This window comes from Mytilus trossulus, chromosome 11 (assembly GCF_036588685.1).
Source record: "Mytilus trossulus isolate FHL-02 chromosome 11, PNRI_Mtr1.1.1.hap1, whole genome shotgun sequence".
NCBI classification, from domain to species: Eukaryota; Metazoa; Mollusca; class Bivalvia; order Mytilida; family Mytilidae; genus Mytilus; species Mytilus trossulus.
The window spans coordinates 29,130,282-29,155,390 of NC_086383.1; the positions used below are offsets into that span (position 1 = coordinate 29,130,282).

A 25,109-nucleotide genomic window follows, 5' to 3' on the forward strand; every position below is an offset into this window, starting at 1 on the left:
TTGTTGGAGAGTAAACTCTAATACAGTTTCTGACAGTTATACCTTAGAAAAGATTATGTCAGTCCACATACAGCCCTGTAGTCAACACTCCAGTGCACCTCGGTGCTGTCATGCTTTATCATTATCATGATTACAAAATTCTGATTGTTCAAAAGTCTCGGTATTACCTGCATGCTCCGCAATGAATCGAAATTAACTATTTAAAAATTAATCTAACCCTAGAACTGTTCTACAATAGTAAAACCAGAATCATGCAGTTCAATGGTATAACTGTTGAAATCAGACGTGTTAAAGAATTGCATGTTTTGATTTGTGTTTTTTGTTTTTGTTACTTGGTTGTATTTCCATCGTTTTATATATTTTAACAAAAATATTTTTTTCAAAAAGTAAAATGTATTTATCTCACAATTTTATTCTTTTTCAATATTTCAAATAAAAACTCTTTTACAAAACAATTGTATGCAATATAGGATTACATGTTATATACAAGTTAAAGCCTTTATAATCCCATTATTTGTCGAAAAGGGAAAGCCAATTTGTCGTGCGTTGTTTAGTAGTCAAGGTCTTGGTTTAACATGAAGTTCATCTTAGATAACTTGGATTTCATATTTATACTTAAGTAAATATTCCTTGTCCATGTATCAAATTTTGACATGTTACACCATTTGATCCTTTTCTGTACAAACAATGATTTTCTGACCAAATAATCAGTTATCATAATTAAAGGTACGTATCTTGGTAAACGCGTAACCGACACGTATCTAGATATTCTTGTAAGACCTTCCTAAATAAATACCGTTAGTGAAGGAAGTATTCATGGTTTATAAAAAGAATTAGCTCACTGTTAAATTTCTATTGCTGCATGTGCAGTGACGTACAAGTCTCTTGTCTGTGTTTTGCAGATTCATTAATTTCGTTTTTTCGGACTCACTACAACTAATTCACGATGATAACGTTTAGTTTACCCTGTGCTTTATTATTCGGAACATTACTAGTTCATGCCGTGAAAGTGAAAGAAACAATACCGCTAACAGCGTTCGAACAATCGTCACCGGACGTCGTTAAAGAGTCTGTCACTAGACCGCCAATTCATTGGATACCACCAGAAAAGGTAAATGCCGAAAATCAACCATTGGTTGCAGTAGAGCAGCAGTTTACATCAACAGATAAACAGACGGATAAGATTTTTGTCGGTGGGCCGATAAATCCAGGGATAGGGACACACAAATCAAATTCAGAAAATATACCACTGGTTGCATTAGAACCGAAAGTAAAGCACATAGTTCAAGAACTGGATTCCGCTACGGATACGCCAATTTTCCGTACTCAGCCACACATTGCCCATACTGTTCAATATACACAACCGCATAATCCAGGAACAAATTCTATGGAGTTTTCTCACCAAACACTTTTCAAAATGATTACGGAAGAACGTGAAGCAAGGTTGAAGTTGGAACATCGTCAGACCGTTTTGGAACATACTTTAAACCAAGAAGTCAAAAAGATGCAATCAGAAATGAAAAGTTGGGTATCAAATCAAACCGAAGTCGTACCAATAAACACGACTGGATTAACACAAATGGCAGACAGTTTTAATGCAAAATTGCAAAATATTAGTGACAAAGTTTCAAAAATAAGCAGCAATTTAGTCAGCGTATTGAACGAAATTGCTTCAAGTAAAACTGAAGCAAACCAATTCAACAAAAGCCTTCACGATATAGATACTAGAATAAAATATTTAGAAATGTTTGAAAACAATGAAAATAACATTATATTTGGATTTAATTATCAACTGCAAGCATTGGACAGAGAAATTAAAGCAGCTGTTAAAAATATAAGTACGTGGCTTTCCAACGGAAGTCGTTACGAAAGTGATCTCAATGCTATTAAAATGAAAACAAAAGATTTGGAAGAAACTGTCGCAGACACAAATGCTACAATCAATCTTTTGTTAGCGAGAAAAAATGATGGTGGTTCTAACACGGCGAATATTACAAGTATAGACAACAAAATTAATGACTTAATCACCTCAGTAAATACTTCAACTAGGAACTACTGTGATGGGAAAGTTGCCACAGTGAGAAAGTCGTACGTAGGAGAAGTTACAAATCTATATAAAATGATCAACACTAACGCGGGGAGTATTAACAAAAATGGGGCTGAACTCTCCAGACAATCTCAATTCATCGAATTAAATCTAACTAAAACTATTCGAAATGTAGAATTAAATTTGAATAAGGAGATCCATACGCTGACCGAAATGCATAATAAAAGCTCACTAGTGATCATGAATAACATAGACCAGCTTAGAACCAACGAGAACCAAATAAAACAGAACTTGACAAAAGAAGTTGAACGTTTGTCATTAGACTGCAATCAAAGCGTCACAAAAATCAATGCAAAACTGGAGAGCCAAATAATGGCCGTGAACATATCATGCCTTTCAGGTTCACAAGCATTAGAAAGGAGTCTTCAGGAACTTGACGGAAAATTAGTTGAAATTAAAGATAATCTAACACGATCAGTCGACGAAACTGGCAAAGCTAGCAACAAAACAATAGCCTCTGTTTCGATGGAATTGAAACAGACATTGCAAGCTCTGGAACAAAGACAAAACAAAAGTTTACATGACATCGGAGAAAAAACGGAACAACAAAAATATATTTCAAATTCAATCAAAACGAACCTTACAGAAGAAATTAATAAATTAAACTCGTCCCTTCATCGTAAGATAGGTAACGTTCAAACTGAAGTGAAAAATGAAATCGTGAGTATTGGAGAACATTGTAACTCAACCATTGGAAATGCTTTGATAAAGATAAGCGAATTAGAGACTATTCAAAATGCTTGCTGTAGTGGTCTTAAGAAGCGTTTAGCTCAAGTTTCCGAAATGAGCTTGAATAATCTCACTACTTTAGAGAAAAAGCTCGAAGTCAAAATAGAAATGCTGAATCAAGAGTTTAACAGTACTGTTAGTAAGCTTATTCCTGGTCTACAGACAGGACTTTCTTCAACATTTGAAATACAAATAAATCAAACCCTTGATGCAATTGAAGCAGTCACGGAGAAAAACATTTCTAGAATCGAAAATCAGGTAATGAAAGACACTGTTCAACTAGCAGGTGTAAATGCCAGAATTACCCAGAATGCACTAACTGTTGCAAATATATGGCAGGAGCTGACTACTCTGAAAAACAGCCACAAGAAAGATGTAAGCGATTTAAAGGCAGAATACTCTCACAATATATCCTCTGTTGAAACAGAGTTTAAAACGGCAATAACAAACATAGTGAAAAACGAACATGCAAATATTAACAGCTTCCTGGCTGGATTAGGGAACCTACGACACCAATTCGAAGATTTGCAAAGAAACTACTCTGATTTTACTCGTCAGGTATTCGTGAATAGTTTAAAAGGCAAAGGTTAGTACATGTATACTATATATGTATTGTTAAAGGTTTTATCAAATTATTTTTATATTGAAGGGTTGGTGCTATCTTCTATAAAGGAGCGAATGAACCTTTTTCAGAAATTCAGATAGAGCCTTCATTTTTTGTGTGGGAAATCAAAATGAGGTCCTTATTTTCGCAAGGATTTGGGATAAGCATCTATCGTGTTCTAATTAAAAAAAAATCGGGATTCGGGAAAGATTGATAGTTTTTAATAAAATTCGATATTACGCCCATTCTTCCCGCCTCTCACTTTATGACGGGTTTTACTTTGATATAGTTTACTTGTTTATAAAAAAAAACCAACGGAGATTTGATATGATTGCCAAAGACAATTATCCAGCTTTATGAAGTTCAGTAAATAATTTGTGTACCTAGATAATCAGAAAGTTTAATCATTTCAAATCTCTTTATTTTCATTACATAGTCTTAGCAAACATATACTGTGTGCTTTTCTTATCTTTAATACACGGTGTATCAATAAACTCATGTAGATTGGTATTTAGTTTGTTGATATATACCTAACTACTGCTGTAGCCTGTCAAGTTCGAAGCCCGTACTAATGTTTCCTTCATCCAAAAAATCTGACTGCAACGAAAATAGCACAATAGTGCTACAAGTGGCGTTAATCACCAACTAATCAATCAGTTCAAATACTATAACCGTATCAACTATATATAAATACAAATGGAAACATAAATACAGGATCACTGAATTTTCTATATTATCAATGACAGTAGAAAAGTTAAAAGGCCAATACTATATTGCTTCGTTCTTTAGTACAAAATAACACAGTACTTTACATATTATTATCACCGTTGGTGTTTCATTACTCTGTTAGGACATATAATAGAATGTAAGAGAATTTAACAAATTTGCTGATTCTTAGATCTAAAAAAGAATGATTATAACAATTCTCTCTTCCAATCATGTGGTAACACATTTACACATTTTTCTTTACTGACAAGTTAAAATAAACAGATTTTAAAGTAACTAATTTCATTTCAGCGAACGACTCAGGGGTGAATCCAGCCATTTTCAAAAGATGGGGGAAGGGCCGAATCAAGCATAGAGGGGGATGGTTCCACCATATGTCCCATTCAATTGCAACAATTTTCCAGAAAAAAAGGGAGGTTCCACCCCATACCTCTACCCTTTCTGAATCCGCCACTGCGACTATAAATAACACAAACATTGATTCTTACTTATCAAATCTCCTTCTTTAAAACAAAAAACAAAAACAAAAAAATGCAACGCTGCTATGTAGAGTTTGAAAAGACTGTTATTATAAGTTATAAGGTTCGCTACTGACCCCCTACGGATACATAGAGGGTTACTAAAATCGATAGGGGATTTTATTCGCCCACTATGGAGCCGTAGGAGGTCAGTTGTTAACCGTATAACGAATTTATCGTACGCTGGACTTTTTCTGCTGCGTTTTGTTGAAAAATAGTTAAAGAAACACAACAACATTAATAGGTGACGTCGCCTTTAACGCGTCACGAACCCCATATGAAACTTACTAACCCCATACGGTCTCATAGGGGGTCACCACTTGACGGCGTTTAACCAATCACAACGTGATAATTGATCTGTGGTCCGATAAGGATTGATAGTTTATAAACAACGATCGGAACAAAATATTCAGGAAAACATAAACGGGTGGCATCTTTGTCTTCGAGATAAATAATAAAATTGAGAATGGAAATGGGGAATGTGTCAAAGAGTCAACAACCCGACAAAAAAAACCAACAGCAGACGGTCACCAACAAGTCGTTAAAAATTTAGAGGGAAAGTATTCTCTCTAGATTTTTCCTAATTTCATTAATGTCCGATAACTGACAACATTTCATTTTTAGGTAAATAGTTATTAGAACATACTCACCCCTTCTCGTCCAATGAAAAATCAGTTTTTTGCCCTCTTATTTTCATATTACATGGTTGTCCATGCACTATGAAATGCTATACATGAATGACTTTTCATTGTCAGTTAATTATGAAAGTGAACTCTTAATAGCTGCACTAACAAAGTGTACAATCCCCTAAGGCATTTTTCTTGGGAAAAAAGCCTACTGATTAAAGATGAAAGAGAAAAGATTAAAATAAAAATATTTTGAATTTTGCAAAATTTCATGCATTTTCTAATGGTACACATAATAGAATACACAAAAAAAATGGTAAGGATAAATAAAATGAATAGAATTATTTTTCTTTCCTTCAAAAAAGTACAATGCCAGACTGCTGATATATAAAGCAAAGGGCTGTTGTCGGAAAAACGCAATACATTTAAGTTTATCAATAAAAAGTAAGCATTTAATGTTGAAAGGTCTGAATTCAAATATTCATACAGAGAGTTTTATATCTATAAAAAAAATCTAATTCCAAAAAGGGGATTTATATAACATTGTGTTGCTTTTTAAAATAAAAAAAAAATGTTAAGATATATGAGTATTAAATTTTACCTGAAGTAGAAGAAAAACAATTTATCCTTCACTAACTGTGTCCGTGCTATTTCATTTCATCCATTGAAATGATCATATATTTAGTTCATTATAAAAAGTGAACTCTTATTTAGATTTGAATATTACAATAGGAAAGGATAGTTTTGTAAGGTCACTCGAAAGTGTGAATATGTTCTAAATTGGTCAGACAGAACTTGATCATGTTTTATGAAGATTTAAGCCCTCGGCTTCGCCTTGGGCTTAAATCTTCATAAAACATGACCAAGTATTGTCTAACCTATAATTAATACATGGAAAGTTGTGAAAAGGTATGAACAAATAATTAAAGGGAAATCTTAAAATATATACTAATCAACATTAAATTAACATTTATCAACATTTAATTAAAATATATATATATTAAACAGAATAAGTGAGTTGATCTAAAATAAATTATCTGAACTCTCCTTCATTTCCGCTATTTTGAGAGCAATTTATACATGTTTGAAAAACAATTGTTTTTTTCTTTTTTAGTCGCCATGACAACCTGTGGTTCGGCAAGCAAGGCATACTCTGGTAGTTCCGTTATACCATTCAGTGATATCAAAACTTCATACGGAATAAACAATTTTGGAGATTTCAACACAACAGGGAAATTCTCATCCCAAGGTCCCGGATTATACTTGATATCTGCTCAAATCATGTCGAATTCGAAAGGTGCCGAATATAGAATAAGTAAAAACGGAAAGGAAATAATTCGAGTAGAAGTCGGACCATACCACGACGACGATACCCATAATTATCACACCGGAACTGGTTTGGCAGTTGTCACCCTTGATTTGAATGATAAAGTGTGGATTGAAGTGTTAGAAAGTGTAACAAGCATGTACGTCTTTGGTGCCGAATCGTGTTTCACTGTTATAAAATTGAACTAGAACTTCAGAAAATGGCTAGTTAAACACGATTTGAGATGAATTTTGAATGATTGGCATACAGAAAATTAGATAATAAAGTACCACTAAAAGAGGCTGCTAAGGACAGTAGAAACATTCTCGGGTTTAATAAAACTAATTTTGTAAAACTCATATATGACCAAGTTTTAATACTTGCAAAATTAAGATTTTGCGAAATACATATTATGTATATTATTTTTGGTATTTTTATTTGTGTTTTTTTTCTTTTTTATTTCTTATGATATTACTTTTAACTAAATACTTCCGTAGAAACAGAAGTACTGTTTTGTTGGTTTTTTTTACCCTTGTATGAAAGAATGATGGCCAAAACGTACTCACTAGGAGGAAATACTAATTGTGAGGTGAAAAAACCACACACACACACAAGAATGTGTCCATAATACATGAACGTCCCACTCGTTCTATCGTTTTCTATGCCAAGTTCAGTGGACCGTGAAAAATGAGAAAGATCATATTATACTAAGGAACATGTATACTTAGTTGCAAATTGATTGGTCTTCAACTACATGTAACCTAAATCAGGACAGACGGACTAATGGACGGACGAACGGACAGTACGACGCACAGACAAATAAACATAATGCCCCTCTAAACTATCTTACATGTATGTGGGGCATAAACACGTCAAAAGCTGTATGTTGTGTTTTACGTTTTGCTATTAAGATAAAGGAAGATGTCGCATAAGTTCTAATGAGACAACTCTACAAACAAATTTAAAAAGTAAACCATTAAAGGTCAAAGTACGGCCTTCAACATGGAGTATTGGCTCACACCGAACAGCAAGATTGAAATGGCAATACAACGACTAGTGTAAAATCATTCAATTTTTTTTTTATAATTTCCATTGTCAGCTTGTTTTCGACCAATCAGCTTGATATATTTCGCCTCTGTTAAATGATCGACAATTTACAAAATTTAAAAAAAATTTAAAAAAAATTCCCGCGAGACTTAGGTATAGTGATCCGGCAGCGGCATCGTTAACTTTATTCAAAGCTTTATATTTAAGAAAATTCAGTTTAGGTTTTAGTCAGTTTTTCTTTTACTGTATGCACGAGGTTTACTATATTTGGTGTAAGGGAGGATTGTTAGGTGTATATATATCCAACTAGCAGGTGTCATCTGACCTTGACATTTTCTGTATAGTTCATTGGTCGAAGTTATGTTGTTGAGTTTTTGTCTTTTTTTAATACTATATGCCATAGGTCAACTATATTTTGTGTATTGAAATATTTTATGATGAATATTTGAGACTCGCAGGTTTTATTTGACCTCGACCTCATTGTTTATAATTTACAGTTCATTGCTTTTTGTGTTTTGATCTGTTTTTCTTAAGCTATATAAGCAATAGGTAAACTATAATTGTTGTAAAGAGGGATTGTAAGCTGTACAAGCTGCCTGGTTTTTCTGACCTTGACCTTTTTCGATGTGCATTGGTCTTTTTTTAATATTTTGGTTAAGCCTATACTTAAGGTTTGGATCCATTAAAACGTTTAATCCCGCTGCAAATGTTTGCACCTATCCTTAGTCAGGAATCTGATGTACAGTAGTTGTCGTTTGTTTATGTAATATATACGTGTTTCTCGTTTCTCGTTTTGTTTATATAGATTAGACCGTTGGTGTTCCCGTTTGAATGGTTTTACACTAGTAATTTTGGGGCCCTTTATAGCTTGTTGTTCGGTGTGAGCCAAGGCTCCGTGTTGAAGGCCGTACTTTAACCTATAATGGTTTACTTTTTAAATTGTTATTTGGATGGAGAGTTGTCTCATTGGCACTCACACCACATCTTCCTATATCTATTAGTACATTTAATGATTGTAAGGTTTTTATGTATTTCTCGTTTCGTTTATATGACCTTGACCTCATTTTCTTGGATAATGTTAAGTTTAAGTGATAGTTGTATTAGAATAGATATAGGAACTTTATATTTAAGACTATCAAACTACTATCACTGGTAAGTAAAGAAGACGAGATATTTCAGCGTGAGCACTCTTGTTCAAATCAACAAGTCATCTCAGTCAACGTTTATGTCATACATACTTTAGATTAATAAGAAGTTTAAATCATTTTAAATTATAAAAAAATGTCTTCCGACGGCTAAAAGCGCTTAATGTCCTGAATTTTATATTTGATTTGAAAAAAAATTAAGTGAGACTGTTTCAATCTTCATGTACATGTAAAGCAAACATAATGAGAATATATGCATATAGTTCGTTCTTATGTTGTACTGTTATACCACTGTTCCAGGTTAGATGGAGGGTTGGGATCCCGCTAACATGTTTAACCCCGCCACATTATTTATGTATGTGCCTTTCCCAAGTCAGGAGCCTGTAATGCAGTGGTTGTCGTTTGTTTTGTGTTACATATTTGTTTTTCGTTCATTTTTTTACATAAATAAGGCCGTTAGTTTTCTCATTTGAATTGTTTTACATTGTTTTATCGGGGCCTTTTATAGCTGACTATTCGGTATGGGCTTTGCTCAATGTTTACAAATGTTATGCAAATATTGACCACGTCCATCATCAAGATAATAATGTCGTCAAAATCACCAACATACATGTACGTCATCACTTCCCTCAGGGAAAGTTGACTAAGAAAACTTTAGTAAATCATGTTTGGTTCTTTTTTATCAATCTACTTCTAACGTTTCTACGTATATATGCATCTCTGTTTTCTAAATGCTTTAGTGTGAATCTTCGTTGTAAGGAGGGTCTCGGTGATAGAGAGGTCTAAGTAGTTACTTCTGTAATCCAGACAAGCGCTTCAGACACACAAATTTATAAAAAAAAAAGAGAGGCGAAATATACCAGTAACTGACATTCAAACTCTTAAGTCGAAAATAAACACCATGACTAATAAGGAAACAAACCAATAGACAAATATTTTCAGTACACAAAACACAACAGAAAACTTAAGACTGAGCATCACCAATGTCACAAAAAAATGGGAAGATCCCAGACGCATGCGCCGGACAGATAAGCAGACCCAGCTCCGCATGTAGCACCCGTATTTAACATGCAATATCACTTGTAGGAAGTCGTAGTAAGCTTTGGTGACTTTTTCGTTTGTAAGACATTTTTAACCAAGAGTTGTCTGTTCATGTTTCTGACTTAGAACAGGCATTTTTTATATACATTAGACCGTTGATTTTCCCGTTTGAATAGTTTTACACTAGTAATTTTGCGGCCCTTTATAGCTTATTGGTCGATGTGAGCCAATGCTCCGTGTTGAAGGCCGTATATTGACCTATTATGGTTTACTTTTACAAATTGTTATTTTGATGGAGAGTTGTCTCATTGGCACTCAGACCACCCTTCTTATATCTATTTCAATATTTTAAAAATGGTGGATTAAACCTCGTTGTATACCTAGATCTATCTAAACCTCAGTGTCAAACAGTCAAACGAAATTCGGGGTTATCGACAACAATGTGTAAACAAAACAAACTGATGCAATAGTTAAAATGTCAACAACTAAAGTATGCGGACACCGTTTGTGGATTGAGGATGGTTACCACGAATTCCTGATTTTGTAATTTTGACAAAATACTGCCAGTTAATGAAGTTAGAGATTTTGCTATAGGTTGTCATCAATGAGATTTATTTCAAAAATAATGTGCATTTAATTAACTTATTACTTTTCGTGTGTATAAATTCTTGAAATGATATGAATTTTATTGTAGGTATTTTCATCTTCAACTGATCTGGTTTATCATAAAAATTTGTGCAATAGAAATGGCCATACATTTACGCCATGCAGATGTTTTTGAACGTTGTCCTGTTTCTCCCCTTCCAGTTTTAAATTAACAACTTAAAGTTTAACAATTGTAATACATGAATATGATCCCGCGATATATACGGAACTCCACGCTTGTATTGACATGGTGTCATTCACTTTCAACATGGCCGCTGCAAAACCACTTCCGGTGTGCCAACTGCTCGTTCCAAGGTCACGATCCGGTATTGTTTTTCAATAATCTATATTGTGACCCATGAGAGAAAGAATTAATGTAAACAGACAGAAGGTAAAGTCCAGAACTTAGACAGGTGAACTTCCTCGAATTCATAAAGTCGTCGATATTCTTCATTCCATTTACTTGTCGTATGTCCGTGAAATCAATGAAAGATCCATTTCGATATTCACCTCCTTCCGTGCAAGCGGTCAGAGCAACTGGAAATAAAACAACAACAAAGATCGTAAAATTAATGTAAATGTTGTCTTTTAAAATATACTGAAATGAGGATAAGATGTAACAAAAAAAGCACCAGTAATTATGATATATTATTATTAAAACACAATTTGTAGGCTTGTACCATGTGTACATGTTTGCTTCCTACAGTTTCCCTGCATGTAATATACGCAGAATAACATAAAACAGTAAAAGTCGCCATTTTAGGAAACATTTCCTATTATGAGTCATCTCGCAGTCTCTGTCATGACCGTCATATAAGTACAACATTTCTTTTAATGAGCCATTTGACAGTTTTTGCTTCTTTGCTTTAATGGTAGATTTTATCCTGCTGGTCAATTTTGCTGTTCACAAATTCCGTCTATCTTCTAAAGTGCGCATTTTCATTAAAAAGACACACATTCAATTTGGTAAAAAATGTATTCAGCTGATTATCTTTGGCGTTTTTAAACGTTATAACGTTTCTATCATAAACGCGTATAGTTTTAAAGATGAAAACCAAATTTCTGCCCAGTGAGATTTTCTCTTTCTTGCACTATGCATGTCCTTTTATTTATTACTTTGTCTGGCGATGTGATCATCAAACGCATTTGTAGACTAAATACTATACTGATGATTGTGGTCAACTTTGGTTTCATTTAGCATGGTTGTCTCAGAGAATACTTTTGTAAATGTTTATGGACGACGGACTTCATCGACAGACGGCGGACTTCCAGTTATACGAAAAGATCACAATAACCCTGTGTGCATACCAGATGAGCTTGAAATAAGATGATATTTTATAAGAGATTAAAATACATTGACATTTTAACTTCTTAAAGGAAGTAATGCGGACATGCATCGCTCAGTTCCTATGTACATCAAACTTGCAAAAAGTATACATGTTACTAATTTTGTATCTACATTGAATTCCACAAGTCTTTGTTTGTTTATTCAGGTATATTTCCGTCCCCAGTTTAGTTTTATTTGAATGCATCCTTTAAGTGCCTATAGTGAAGTATACACTTTATGATTAGTATTTACACGGTGGGTATGGTTGTCCTGCGAGAGAACGTACTGTGCTGGTGATTTGGTCCTGACGGGTGCTGGTGATCAATGAAAAAATGTAAACAAAGACGAAAATGATGATTTTTGACGTTTTCACTCATAAAAAATGGAAGAAAACAGTTGAGATTTTTCAATTTTGTTTCTTATGGGTTCATATGTAAACCATTTGAAAAGTTGACCCTCTAAACTGTTTCAGTAAGCGTAACATAAAAATGCTCATTTCAGAAAATCTCGAACTGAAAAAATAAAACAAAAATGCTCATAGATTCTATACCGCAATCCACACAACAAAACTATTTTGTAAAAAAACATTGCAATTTATTAAAATTTAGCATTTTTTCAATTTACTCATGTCCTGATACTGTGCTGGTGGGTCCTGTCATTGTGCTGGTGGGTCCTGATACGGTGCTGGTGATTTTGGATAAGAAGTTGGTCATATTTGAAACAAATGTTACAAAATCAATAAAATTGGGCAGATAATTGTTGTCAATAGGATCTATTACTCCTATTTTAGCTCTTGTGCATCCATTTGGCTGTTTAATATGTGTTTTCAAATGATGGTAACTTGTATAACATAATTACGTAAAAGGGCAACATCTTTCGTCCAATATCGGAGAACAATATATAGTATCTGAAATAAGAATAGTTGTATTAAGATATTAAATGCCCCTTACATTGATGCTTCAACAATGATCAAAGCCCATGCCGCATATACATGTTTATCAGCGCTCCGCATACCCCTCCCCACTTCCACCCAACAAACCTTCCTCATTTCCTCCTTCATTGTTACAGTGCTGTACCAACACAACAATTTATCACATTAAATAATAACACAAAGACACACATTATTGAACAACGAATGCTCGCAGGTACTGAAAGCTATTTCAAAGCCGCATTTTCAACTAATAGATAAACCATGTTCTCATATACAAAAACCTCAATCGCGTCGATTAAAAAAGTCTCAAAACTTAAGTTCACATTTTAATGTTTGATGAAGCAGAACTTTAAAAGTGTGCAGTTAATCTTGTGCTCACAACAGTTATTGTCATAATTATGTTTACATAAGAGTTATAAAGGAATTAATAAGGTACCAAGAAATGTTTTACAGTTCAATTTAATGATCATGAATGGAAGGTGAATGGAAACTGTGAGGGTCAAAATCTTAAATTGCTTATAAATGTTGCTGGACCCAGTTTCGTTATCTGATCTGAATGTTCTGAAATGTGCAAGCTTAAGGTAGATAGACATTTTGATTTTTTTTACTCGGAAAGTTTTGCCCTAATTGCTTGAACTTTTGCTATATTAAAGCCGATTTCAATGAGTGTGAAGACAAAGGGAATATCTTTGGTTATATTGCTTGATGAACAGAAAAGTCATTGTTAGGTTATGTAAACTACCCTACTTTAAGAGTATACTAGTCTGACAAATGACACATCTTTCTGTCTGTAGGACCAGACTACTTCGAAAGGAGGGTACGGTTTAGCTAACAAGCAAGCTAACCAAAGATATTATGTTTGCCTACATACTCAATGTAATCGGCTGTAACTAAAAACTCGAATACATTTTAACAGACAGTGGTCATGTTTGTTGATGAATATTGTTTTTCCTAGATTCACTCTTGAAAAATCATGTGGTAACATTTGGTCAAGTAATTTCAGAAAAGATCGTTTTGTAATTGCGGACACCAAAACAATACATGAACCTCACACGAACCCTCGACACAGGTGAGCTTATATGATCTTATAGCGATTCAGGTTGATAACCATTTGAAATTAAGCCAGTTTGTGTGTGTGTGTGTGTAGATTTGTATTGTTTTAAACTGGTATGACCTTTTAAAGTTAAATGTAGGTGTTTAATCTAAGAATTTCTTTTTCAAACTTATATACTTGTTGTAAACTCAATTGTAAAAAGCTATTGATTGATTGATTGTTGGTTGCTTTACGTCCAGTGGCAAATATTTCATGCATGTTCAGGACGAGAACAAGTTCACAATAAATGCAATAGGTAGGGCTTGTCATAAAAGAGGCCAATGGTCGTGGAATTTTGGACTGTCACTGGAAAATGAGGATGTATTGGATAGGAACAGAAATTTTGCCTTGCAGCAGGCCACCTATGGACCCCTCAAAGAGTTGCTGCAAGGGTTCTAAACGTGCGATTTAACGTCTCCATTCTGACCGGACGCGACTGCGAACTTGATACATCCCGCACACCCATTATGTCTCTATTATTCATTGTCTGTGCTGTTTTGATACTTTTGCAGTTTGCACATTTCGTAATTGACAGGGGTCATAAACCATACACGAAAAAATAAAATATTGATCTAAGTTCTTAATTTGCATCTCTGAACCCCCACCCCGGTTTGTTTTTTAGGAGGGTGTCTAAAAATGGTCGAGTAAGCATTTTACTCTCCAGGCGTGTTTACGTTGATTGTTACTGTCCTGAAAACGGATAAATCGAAACAAAAATGTTTGATATATTTGGCTTTAGATTCAGTTTTTTTAAATATAAATTAAGGCTTCATTTTAATATAATAATACTAACAATTCACAATATAAAAAAATGCAGACAAAAATGGATGAAGTGAAATATCTTAGTAAGGAGTCATTACTACAGAGATGGTGTGTTTGACACACAAAACTTAAAAGCTTAGTGATATTACCAATATTAAAATAAAAGTGTATTTAAGTTAGGTCCTTTTATCATTTACTCATTTTCAATTATAATTAAGGCACATTTGATTTTTATTCATAAAAATATTTAAATAATAGTAAATTAGGACACATTGTTCACTTCCTCCCCCGTAATTCTTTATTTATTTTGGAATTTGTAAATGAAAAAGCTAAGAAATCTTAGTTTTGTTAGTGTTCTCTAGGTTATCTCGTCTTCATTCTCTGACATATTCTAGTTTGCCCTTTCATAAAATAGTGATTTTTTTAGTGTTCTATCGCACTTTCGAAAAAAAAACTGATAACCGTTCAGACAAAATAGTTATGTTGAAAAAATCTTACAGATACAGCAAGTGATTCTTAATAGCTATAAGATTCATTTTTCTTTTAAAATACAACTTTTTAATCTTACGGGAAACCATTCCATTGCAAGCTTAAAACTTTCACTGTAACCTCGCTCTTTCTTATCCCCATCCCCCCCCAAAAAAACAAAAAAAAACAAAAAACCAACCCGCAATACTATTGTCATTCTTATAGTCAGCACTCAATTGTTCACCAAAAAAATATGTTTTAAGCTACTAAATACATATGATTCAAACGCTCAGAAAGTCCTTTGTTCTATATTTTTGCTCTCCATCTTTATGCAAAACCTTTTACATTTTTATGTAATGGGTTATTTTTGAACGTATTCCAATGACGTATGGTTATTAGTTAAAACACATACTTCCTTTGGTTTCTTATGGAAATTTGTCCATTGACAACAAACATACCACATCATCAACTTTATATAAGTATTGTATAAATTACAACGTATTTTGGTGATCTTGCAAAATAATCGTAATCCCGAAAATCGTTAACATATTTTCTTTATCTTAAAAGGGGGCAAGAAGGGTTCCATTAACAGGCCAATGAATAAGATTACAGTTTATTTGAAAAGAAATAAAAAAAAATAGGGGTATTTTTTTCTTGCATAATAACAGTAAACGGATTCACAACAATGTCAATTTCAAGAAAGCAGGCAACAGTTAATTAGTCATAACAGTACAGCATCAATGATCTTGAATATATGCCACTTTTAACTAAAATATAAAGGCACAGAACCAGGACATATGAGCACAGAACCAGGACCGTTTTTCTTATCACCAGCACCGCGTCAGGACAATTCCGTTTAACGAACTTGCACGACTTTTGCAATATAATATTGTTGTAATATACTTTGCATGGTACTTATGACGCATCAGAGAAAAATTAAGCAACAAAACAGTCGTTTTATTGCCGTTCTGATACAATGTAAACAAACCCACCAGCACAGAATCAGGACCCACCAGCACCCGTCAGGACCAAATCACCAGCACAGTACGTTCTCTCGCAGGACAACCATACCCACCGTGATTTAGATAATGTGAGATTAAGGTCAAGTAACAGTAAATGGGCTATGTCACAGATTTTTAAAAATTTTGCAAACACCTTTTAACTCTTTGAACTTTATCTGAAAATAATGCCTTTATCTCTTTTGTTTTCTTTCAAATATAACTGATTTGGTAATTCATAATAGGTCCGTTTTATGTGCTTCTTATTTAAATACTCACCCTTTTTGAAGAGTTAAATCAGTTATGTTTCAGAAAATGAAAGAGATCGTTGTATTATTTTTAAATTTTCAGATATAATTCAACGAGCCCAACTAATATGCAAGATGTTACCAAAATCTATGACAAAGCCCAATTACTGTTCCTTGACTTTAAATTAGTTAGCGTAAATAATTCCTTTTAAAGACAACTGTTCTGAATGACAGAAACGATGGGCGTGAAGCCTTATTTTAATATTTTAAAGGACATTCCAAATTGCATACATGTATATACTTGTTCTCCGGACTTTTATATACAAAAATTAGAGCGAGCGATTTTGTTAATTTTTTTCTCTTTGAAATGAGTACCTTTATCAAACGATACCTTTAATTTGATGAGGAAATCGAATTCTAAATTTGTACGCACTAGTACTTCAGCGCAATATGTTCTAGAACGATTTTTTTTAACCCAAGAAAAACTTAAACAGCGCTGATATTTTGAAAATGAAATAATTGATTTCACTTGCGAGGAGAGATAATTCAGAAATCATCATTGAGGCAATTGGTTTTTATTTGTCTATAGGTTTCCATTTCTTTGTAGCTAGCGCATTTAATCAATTTTTAAAAGCGGAGCAAAAATTATCAACACGTCTAGTCAGTTACTGTAGTTTCATTACTTTACACTTCTGAACGGATAGAAGTGTAAGAAGAAAGTAACCCAACAACACGAGACCAAACGTCATCTTGAGCACAAGCACCTGTGTCAGAAAAGAGTTCAAGTTTACCTTAATATGCAAACAAGTGCCTATATCAAGCTGTTCCTCGTGACAAACTAGAATTAAGTTTAAAATTGACCAAAAATTATTCCTTTTAAGCCTTTAAAGGATACATGCAAGTTCCAAAACTTTCATCACAAATGATAAATGATATAGGCTTATTACCTTTTCTGTTGATAGCTGTACATGTATGTTTCTGTTCACTATGACTAATCATGTTCTCTTTCCCACTACTGTTGTTGTAATCCGAAATTCGCCTCGATAGACTATGATCGATATTATTAACTCTTGTCATCGTTAAGTTAAGCTGGTGTTCTAAGAGTTTTGCGAATCTGTTAATATCCGATAACATTAACAAAAGTTCCTGTTGATCTTTATTTTTAATGTCCAGTTCATTAATTGGACGATTTTTCACAAAATTGTTTGTATTTATTCTTTGTTCGGCGGCAGAATTATCACATGAAAAAGAGCAACAACACAAGAAGAACAGGAATATACTGGCATCTGTGTACATTATGAACAGCGAACAAGGCAACAGATCCTCTCAAACCTTTCAAACTACACGTAACAAGTGTAATCTCATATATTATTGTAGTAAAGACAATGTTTGCTGAATTAAATGACTATAAAGAGTTTTGTTATGAAATATCTCTTCCCAAACTTTCTCATTTAGAAACAAAACATGGCGTATATACATAGGTTTACTGATGTTTAATTCGTTTGTTGTTTCAAATAACATGTAAATTATCAGTTAAATTATTTTTTTTGTAAATTATATTCAATGCATATTCCTTGGTAAGTATAAAATGTTTGATATCGGTACAGACTTAATGTGAGCATTTGCCTATCCAGTCTCCCAGTCTGGCCGTGACGGGTCTTACTACCAGAAAGTACATCAGAAGGGTAACTTTCACCCTCTCACCCACATCTCTGGTACCGGAGACTTTAAACTAAACTGGGTACTTTGGGGGTCTCGGTTGGTCAAAAGTGTCCCCTACTTTAACCTGGAGATAAATCTTCTGATATCTCTCTGGTTTGTCTGTTTCCACCGAGTGGCTCTGTGGTTTTCTCCGAGGACTTCGGCTTCCTCAACCATAATACTGCAGTAACCGACTTCCAGGTGTCCTAGCACTTGCTGTGTTTTGGGTGGGGATTGAATTGTCCTTAAAAAATAATTGTCGTATAAATTTAAACGTAAGTGACACATCTCCATTAAACCCGAAAGGGAGTGTACATGGATACCACTGGACCCTCGCAGATTTCGAGGGGTTCTTCGGATATCGGAGGCATTTACCAGTACATACATACGTAATTTCAAGGCAGATAGCGGATTCGGGGTTGGGGGCGAACATGTCTGTAATCCTTGGATTTGACAAAGTATCGTGTTTTAGCTTAAAATCGTCAATATTGTCTTTAGTCTCGCTACACTCTGGGATATTTTGATAGAATAAAGCCCCTTTCAAAATCCAGGAACCACCCCTTTGGATAAATATAGATTTGAACTGTGCAGTATAATTTATGTGAGAAAGTTAATGAACACCTTTGCTGTGCATTTTCCATATTATAGCACATTAAGAACAAATAGATTTTACTCTTTCCATGTGTTAAATATATTTAAGTCATGAATACATTTTTTTATGAGAAGTTCTTTTCTAAACATTAGCTGTCAATAACTGCGAGTACTGTCAGATATGTGCTTTTAATTCGCTTGTAATCTGCTCTTTAAATTGGTCGGGCTGTTGTCTCTTCGACTGATTCGCCGTTTCCATTCTCAAATTGAAGGCCTTACGGTGACCTATAGTTGGTAATGTCTGTGTCATTTTGGTCTTTTGTGGGTAGTTGTCTCATTGGCAATCAAGGCCGTACGGTGACCTATAGTTGTTAATGTATGTGTCATTTTGGTCTTTTGTGTATAGCTGTCTCATTGGCAATCATACCACATCTTCTTTTTTTATATATTGTTATAAAACAGGCCTCCAGTTGTCTCAATTGATTTCTTTTGGCATCAATGCAGTTGAGAAAAAATAACTTCACAGGGTTAGAAATGTTAAACTGTTCTTGTCTGATAAACTTTTGTATTCCCCGAGGATCAATCTTTAATATATTGATATATTTGTCACTGGACGATAACCGTACAATAATCAATCGTAATAAAGGACCGTGCATTGTACTTGATTAAGTCTCCTTAAACGTCATGCATGTAGTTATATATTTTATTCTCTAAAACCTGTGTACAAATTACAGAAACATTCACTATCAATAACAAATACACATGGGTAGCGGCAAAATTAAATGATGATGCAGATGTTTTGACCTTTGAAATAATAGCAGTGCAAATGACCTTTCAATTTTAAACTTTTACGAAACTTCTTACTACAAGTGGCACAGTTAAACTGTAAATAGAAATCCATTGGGAAATCGCATTGTCTATATATGCAACCTATAAGTGCAACCAATGATGTAATACAATAACTATTACAAGATCTTTTCAATCTCACCCACCCACCTAAATATACAATCTTTCGATTTCATGTTGATGATAAAATATGCATGTTGAATAAATGCATGAATTCGTCATTTTGCAAAGCAGTAGTTACATGTTCATGCTGTCTGGCAAAACACAAACATGCTACTAATGTGACACACAATAAACATCAGAGAACAATATTACATGATTACAAATAAATACAAAACTAGAGATTTCGATTTTGTTTGATACAAATACCTTAGTTTGTCATGTTTGGGCACAAACATGCAGTAATCGTTTGATAAAAGTTGCAGCCGTATAAATCTATACACAGACACACTAAAGCAAAATGGATACATATACACAGACACACTAAAGCAAAATGGATACATATACACATTTATTTAACAGAAACAGTGTTATAATAACAAAATTTTAATATATAGCAACATTTTCAGCAATAGTAACCAGGATCTGTTTTCCTTCCGGATCACCTCATGTTTTTTTCGGTGGTGTTCGTGTTGCTTTGTCTTTAGTTTTCTATGTTGTGTCTTATATTTTTTGTATTAGTCATTTTTAGCCATCATGGCCATGACGTTGTCAGTTTATTTTCGATCATCTATGAGTTTGATTGTCCCCCTGGTATTTTTCGCCCCTCTTTCAGAAGAAGCTGTGTATATTTAAGTTGTGGATTCGGAAGGAAATCTTAATTGTGTATCCAAACTGATACCGTATCATGGCGTTTGTATGAATCTTTGTACTATCTTGCTTTTTTTCTGAATTTATTACACAGTTTTCAACAAACACATGAATAGTTAACGTTGATTGCAAATCATTTATACTTCATAATACAAAAGCTATACGGTAAACAAAAAAAAGTTAAATCACCTACAATCTGAACTCCGAGGAGACTCGAGGAAAGTCCCTAAGCAAATGGCAAAATCAAAAGCTCAAACACATCAAACATGTCAAACACATCAAACAAATAGATAACAACTGTCATATTCCCGACCGACTTGGTACAGACATTTTCTTATGTAGAAAATGGTGGATTGAACCTTTTATAGCTACCTAAAACTCTTACTTGTATGACAGTCACATCAAATTCCAATATATTGAAAATGATGCGCGAACAAAAAAACAGACATAATAGGTGAAAATGTCAAAAATACAGCAGTCACATTGTGTTATAATCTTAATCACTAGATAAATATACATATATGTAAGAAAGAAAGAAGCAAAGAATGGCACACAGACAAAGCTAATAGCAAAAGGTAAAGACAAGAATACATAAACCCACCACAACATAACAACACAATGACGTACATGCAGCAAAGAATCATAATCACACACACAATGCAAATCACACATCAAAAATAAAGATAAGCAACAAAGTTTAAGTAACTTCAAAAGGCACACAGTCAAAGCACATTTAGCAAAAATGAAAGGCAAGAATACGAGAATATCATAAACAATAATGACAGGACGTGCAAGTACCACAAGCATCCTATCAACAACAAAAACAAACAAAAGGTTATCAAAGAAGAACAAAAAGCCATATATCACTCTTAACAACCTTATCTACTAATCCCCAATCTTTGAATTTAATTTATGTATGCCAAATCCACCCATAAAGGACTAAAAGACGTCAGACAAATTCATTCACAAACACCAAGAACATTCTCTAACTTTAAACTAAAACATAAAATGGATAAGCGAGGTCGAATGACTAAAATTTTCATTTACGCGTAATAGTTTGACTCTCCTGTAGTTCTCTTCCTGGCAAATAAAATTACATGTCTTTGAGGGCGTTGAGTGAACAACATCAAACTAATTTAAGTTATCCACAATTGAAATACCAAAGAATCCTCTTCCTCCAGATGGCTGGTTATACCGTTGATTCAAATTGAAATAAGTCATCAATGTACCATCGTCAAATGTTCACTGCTATTGTGAATCAATTGTATCGAATTTGTTCCTTTAACACAAAGCTGTGGAACTGGAAGGTTGGATTTAATATTTACCGAATACGGTTCCATTGTCACAAATATTTAGTTAATGTCGATTGCAAATCTCAAATACTTCATAATACAAAAGATATACGGTAAAACAAAGTCAGTCTATAAATTACAAATACATGTACAAAAAGCTAGAAGATTCTCAAACTTAAAACTAAAACATAAAATAGAAAACTGAATTCGAATGACTAAAACTCTTCGTTTACGCGTAATAGTTGGACTCTCCTGTAGTTCTATTTCTGGCAAATAAAATTACATGTACTTGAAGGCGTTGAGGCAACAATATCAAACCAAGTAAAGTTACGCACAACTGAAATACCAATGTATCCTTGTCCTCCAGATGGCTGGTTATACTGGTGATTCCAATTAAAGTAAGTCATTAATGTCCCATCGTCAAATGTCCAGCGTTGTTGTGAATCAATTGTATCCGTTCCTTGGACACATAGCCTTAAAACGGATAAGTCAGCTGAAATATTTAACACATGTACAGTTTTTCAAAACAATAATCTCCAAAGTCAGTTTAAATAAACATAATAATCATGCATGTACAACAAAACTAGAACAATCTCATACTTAGTTAATAAAACTAACATAAAATGGAAAACGGTTTTCGAGTGGCTGAAGACTTTTGAAGTTTACACAAATAATTCAAGGAATAATAAAGGCAACAATAGTATTCCGGTGTTCAATAGTCATAACACCGGCTATCCCGACCAGAAAACGCAGAGGAATATAAGATATGAATCACAATGAACAATTATTAAATTATGCGTAGCGGTGGGTAATTATCATATAGATATAATTTAACTAACTCACTGATACCTATTGTTCTAAATTTGTTTTTTGGGATTCGGATCAATCTGCTGATTTTGGATGTGGATACCCGGTGTTGTACCAGTATTTTAGTTTCTGACACCGTAACTTGTGTTTGTTTTTTATTGCAGTTCAGTGTATCTTTTGTTTCGTTGTTATGGTTAATGTTTCTTTTGTATACCTCTGATGGTTAATGTTTTCCCCTAAGTTTTAGTTTGTAACCCAGATTTGTTTACGCTTAATCGAGTGGTGAGTTTTGGACAGCAGTATACTACTGTTACTTTATGTAGCTTTGCATTAAATCTATGTGTTATGTCCATAGCGCAAACAATAGGTGGACTTTTGTTTGATTACCATAGCCGTATCTGGGTATTGTAGCTTGTCAATGCTCTTCAACTTGATACGTTTTGGGCTTTTTAAATGTGTTGATCTGAGCGTCACATATATGAGTCTAATGTTGACGAAACGCGCCGTATCTGGCGTATCAAGTTATAAGCCTGGTACCTTTGATAACTACATAAAATAAGATAAATAAGATTTGTATCATTAAAAGGTTTATATTGAATATTTGTTAACAACTAACGTCCTAATTTGATGAGTGACAATAACATAGAGATAATTTTTCCAGGAAATTACTATAAAAATAATTTGGATATCAACAGTTATCAAAGGTACTATGCTTATATCTAGATATACCAGTCTACATTATACTCATCAGCTGCTCTTTAACTTTATACTTGCTTGGGTTTCAATCTACTTTGATATGAGTGCCACTAATGACTATTAATATCGTATTTTGACATTTTTCACTGTTTGTTTGTTTTATTTTTGTGTCTCACATCTCCTTAAATTCGTATTGTAATACCAACGTTTAAAATGAAATACGTATCAATACTTTTTTTTGAAAAGCATTTGGTTGTTTTTCTCAAGATCCACCAGAAAGTTACAGTAATTGGTAGTGTATGTAAGATACCACGTGGTTAATAAAAAAGGCACATCTTACCTGTAATTAATTCAATATATTTCTGTTTTTCCTTTGTATCCACCTTGACTAATTCAGCATTGGCTTGTTCACATATTGATTTATAGACCATGAAGTCTCTTGGTGAAGGGTCATATATTTTGTAACAGAAATCCAAATCCTTGTAGTAGATAAATCCATCATTTATGGTACAGCGACTACTCCCTTTAAAAGTAAAGGACAACTACATAGTTAGGAGTCATGTAGTTATAATCCATCCATGAACATGATGAAGTCACGTCTCAAGATGAAAAATATAGAGGAAATTAGTTTTAAAATGTGTATAGTAAACGAAAGTAAACATGTACAAGCTGAACTTCTTTTTTCATAAAATAAGTTTTTAGATTTAAACTTGAGGTGTTATACCTCGATTGATTTCCCCCTATTACATGTATAAGTCTTTGAAACATTTGCAATTTTCAAATAATTGTGCAGAATTTATCTTTGATTCAATTAGAAAAAAAATTGGCATGAGTAATTTTTTGTCCTGTCCAGTTCAGAATATAGAAAATTGCACATTATACATTTTATAGCATATAAAAAATGCTCACCATTTTTTAACCTGTGTACAAGTTAAAGTAACCATGTGACCTCAAATTTCCATAATAATCTATATAGAAACCCAAAATTTTGAATTACTCAAGATATATGTGTATGGCCCAGGCTGAAATTAAATGTAGAATTATTTACCTACAACTGTAATATTCAAGGTAATATTTTTTTCGACCTATTTACGTATTAAGATTTGGTAGTATTATACCTTCAGTTTTTCTAAACAGGATTCAATCCAAAAATTGTTTTCTTTTCATTACCGAGCATTTTATTCACATGAATCAGCATACAGTTTATGAAAATTTACCATGATTCGTTGAAATCATTCATTTTTTTTGTAAACTCATACCACACACCCCTCAATCAAAAAGCACACACAAAAAATATCCCCAATTGAACCATAAACACTTACGATCTTCTGTTAGGTGAAACTTCCATCCCATGCCAGCAAAAGACGGTACTGTATGTTTGAATGATATGGCATGCAAAATACATTCGCCAGATTGCGTATTGTAAAAATACGACAAACAGCGCATAGATTGTAGACAAAGCATTGCGCATTGCGATAGTAATGTAACTGTTGAATGATGAACAGCGTTCGATAAATGGTATTTGTTATCAAAGGTTTCATCATATATACTATACAGCTGCATAAACTCAGCAGAATAATGCAAGATGCAACAACAGACTATAAATCCTTTCAGATTTAACATTTTGACGACAAATGTAAACGTTAAAATGTTCGACGAGGTTCTTATATAACAAGTATATCAACATCAATAATAAATGGACTGCTACGCCTTTTTTACAAGAAATTACATATTCTGATATGCAATTAAACATAATTATACATTTTGAAAAGTTATTCGATACTTCACAGTAAAATGGGCCTGAATTATTTTTTGGGCCACCACTTTAAACCAATTATAAATATGACACTTACTATTTCTATATTTAATTCTATGTTTGTATTGCTTTTTAACTTAGAAGAATGGACTGATTGTTGACATATACCAAATTTATCAAAATTGTGCAATAATCTTAAGCAAAAAGAAATTCGAAGAAGCATTTAACTTTTCTATTTGTATGTTTACATACATGATTACATGTTTATCTAATCTTCTTATTTTCATTT

At 33.4% G+C, this 25,109-nt stretch overlaps 2 protein-coding genes across 2 annotated transcripts; one reads left to right on the top strand and one right to left on the bottom strand.

Annotated features, from left to right (window-relative positions):
• The first annotated feature begins 732 nt into the window (after nt 1–732).
• On the top strand, nt 733–6,964 carry LOC134690963 (repetitive organellar protein-like). Its single transcript, XM_063551142.1, has 2 exons — nt 733–3,422; nt 6,425–6,964. Exons 1-2 carry the CDS (start codon nt 947–949, stop codon nt 6,823–6,825), a joined length of 2,877 nt encoding a protein of 958 aa, XP_063407212.1. The 5' UTR covers nt 733–946; the 3' UTR covers nt 6,826–6,964.
• A 14,857-nt stretch (nt 6,965–21,821) lies between these two features.
• Nucleotides 21,822–24,417, bottom strand: LOC134689927 (uncharacterized). The gene is made up of 3 exons (XM_063549893.1): nt 24,387–24,417; nt 23,405–23,587; nt 21,822–22,054 (listed from the first exon to the last, which is right to left on the bottom strand). The coding sequence occupies exons 1-3, from the start codon at nt 24,415–24,417 to the stop codon at nt 21,822–21,824; spliced, it is 447 nt and encodes a 148-aa protein (XP_063405963.1).
• Nucleotides 24,418–25,109: the final 692 nt, after the last annotated feature.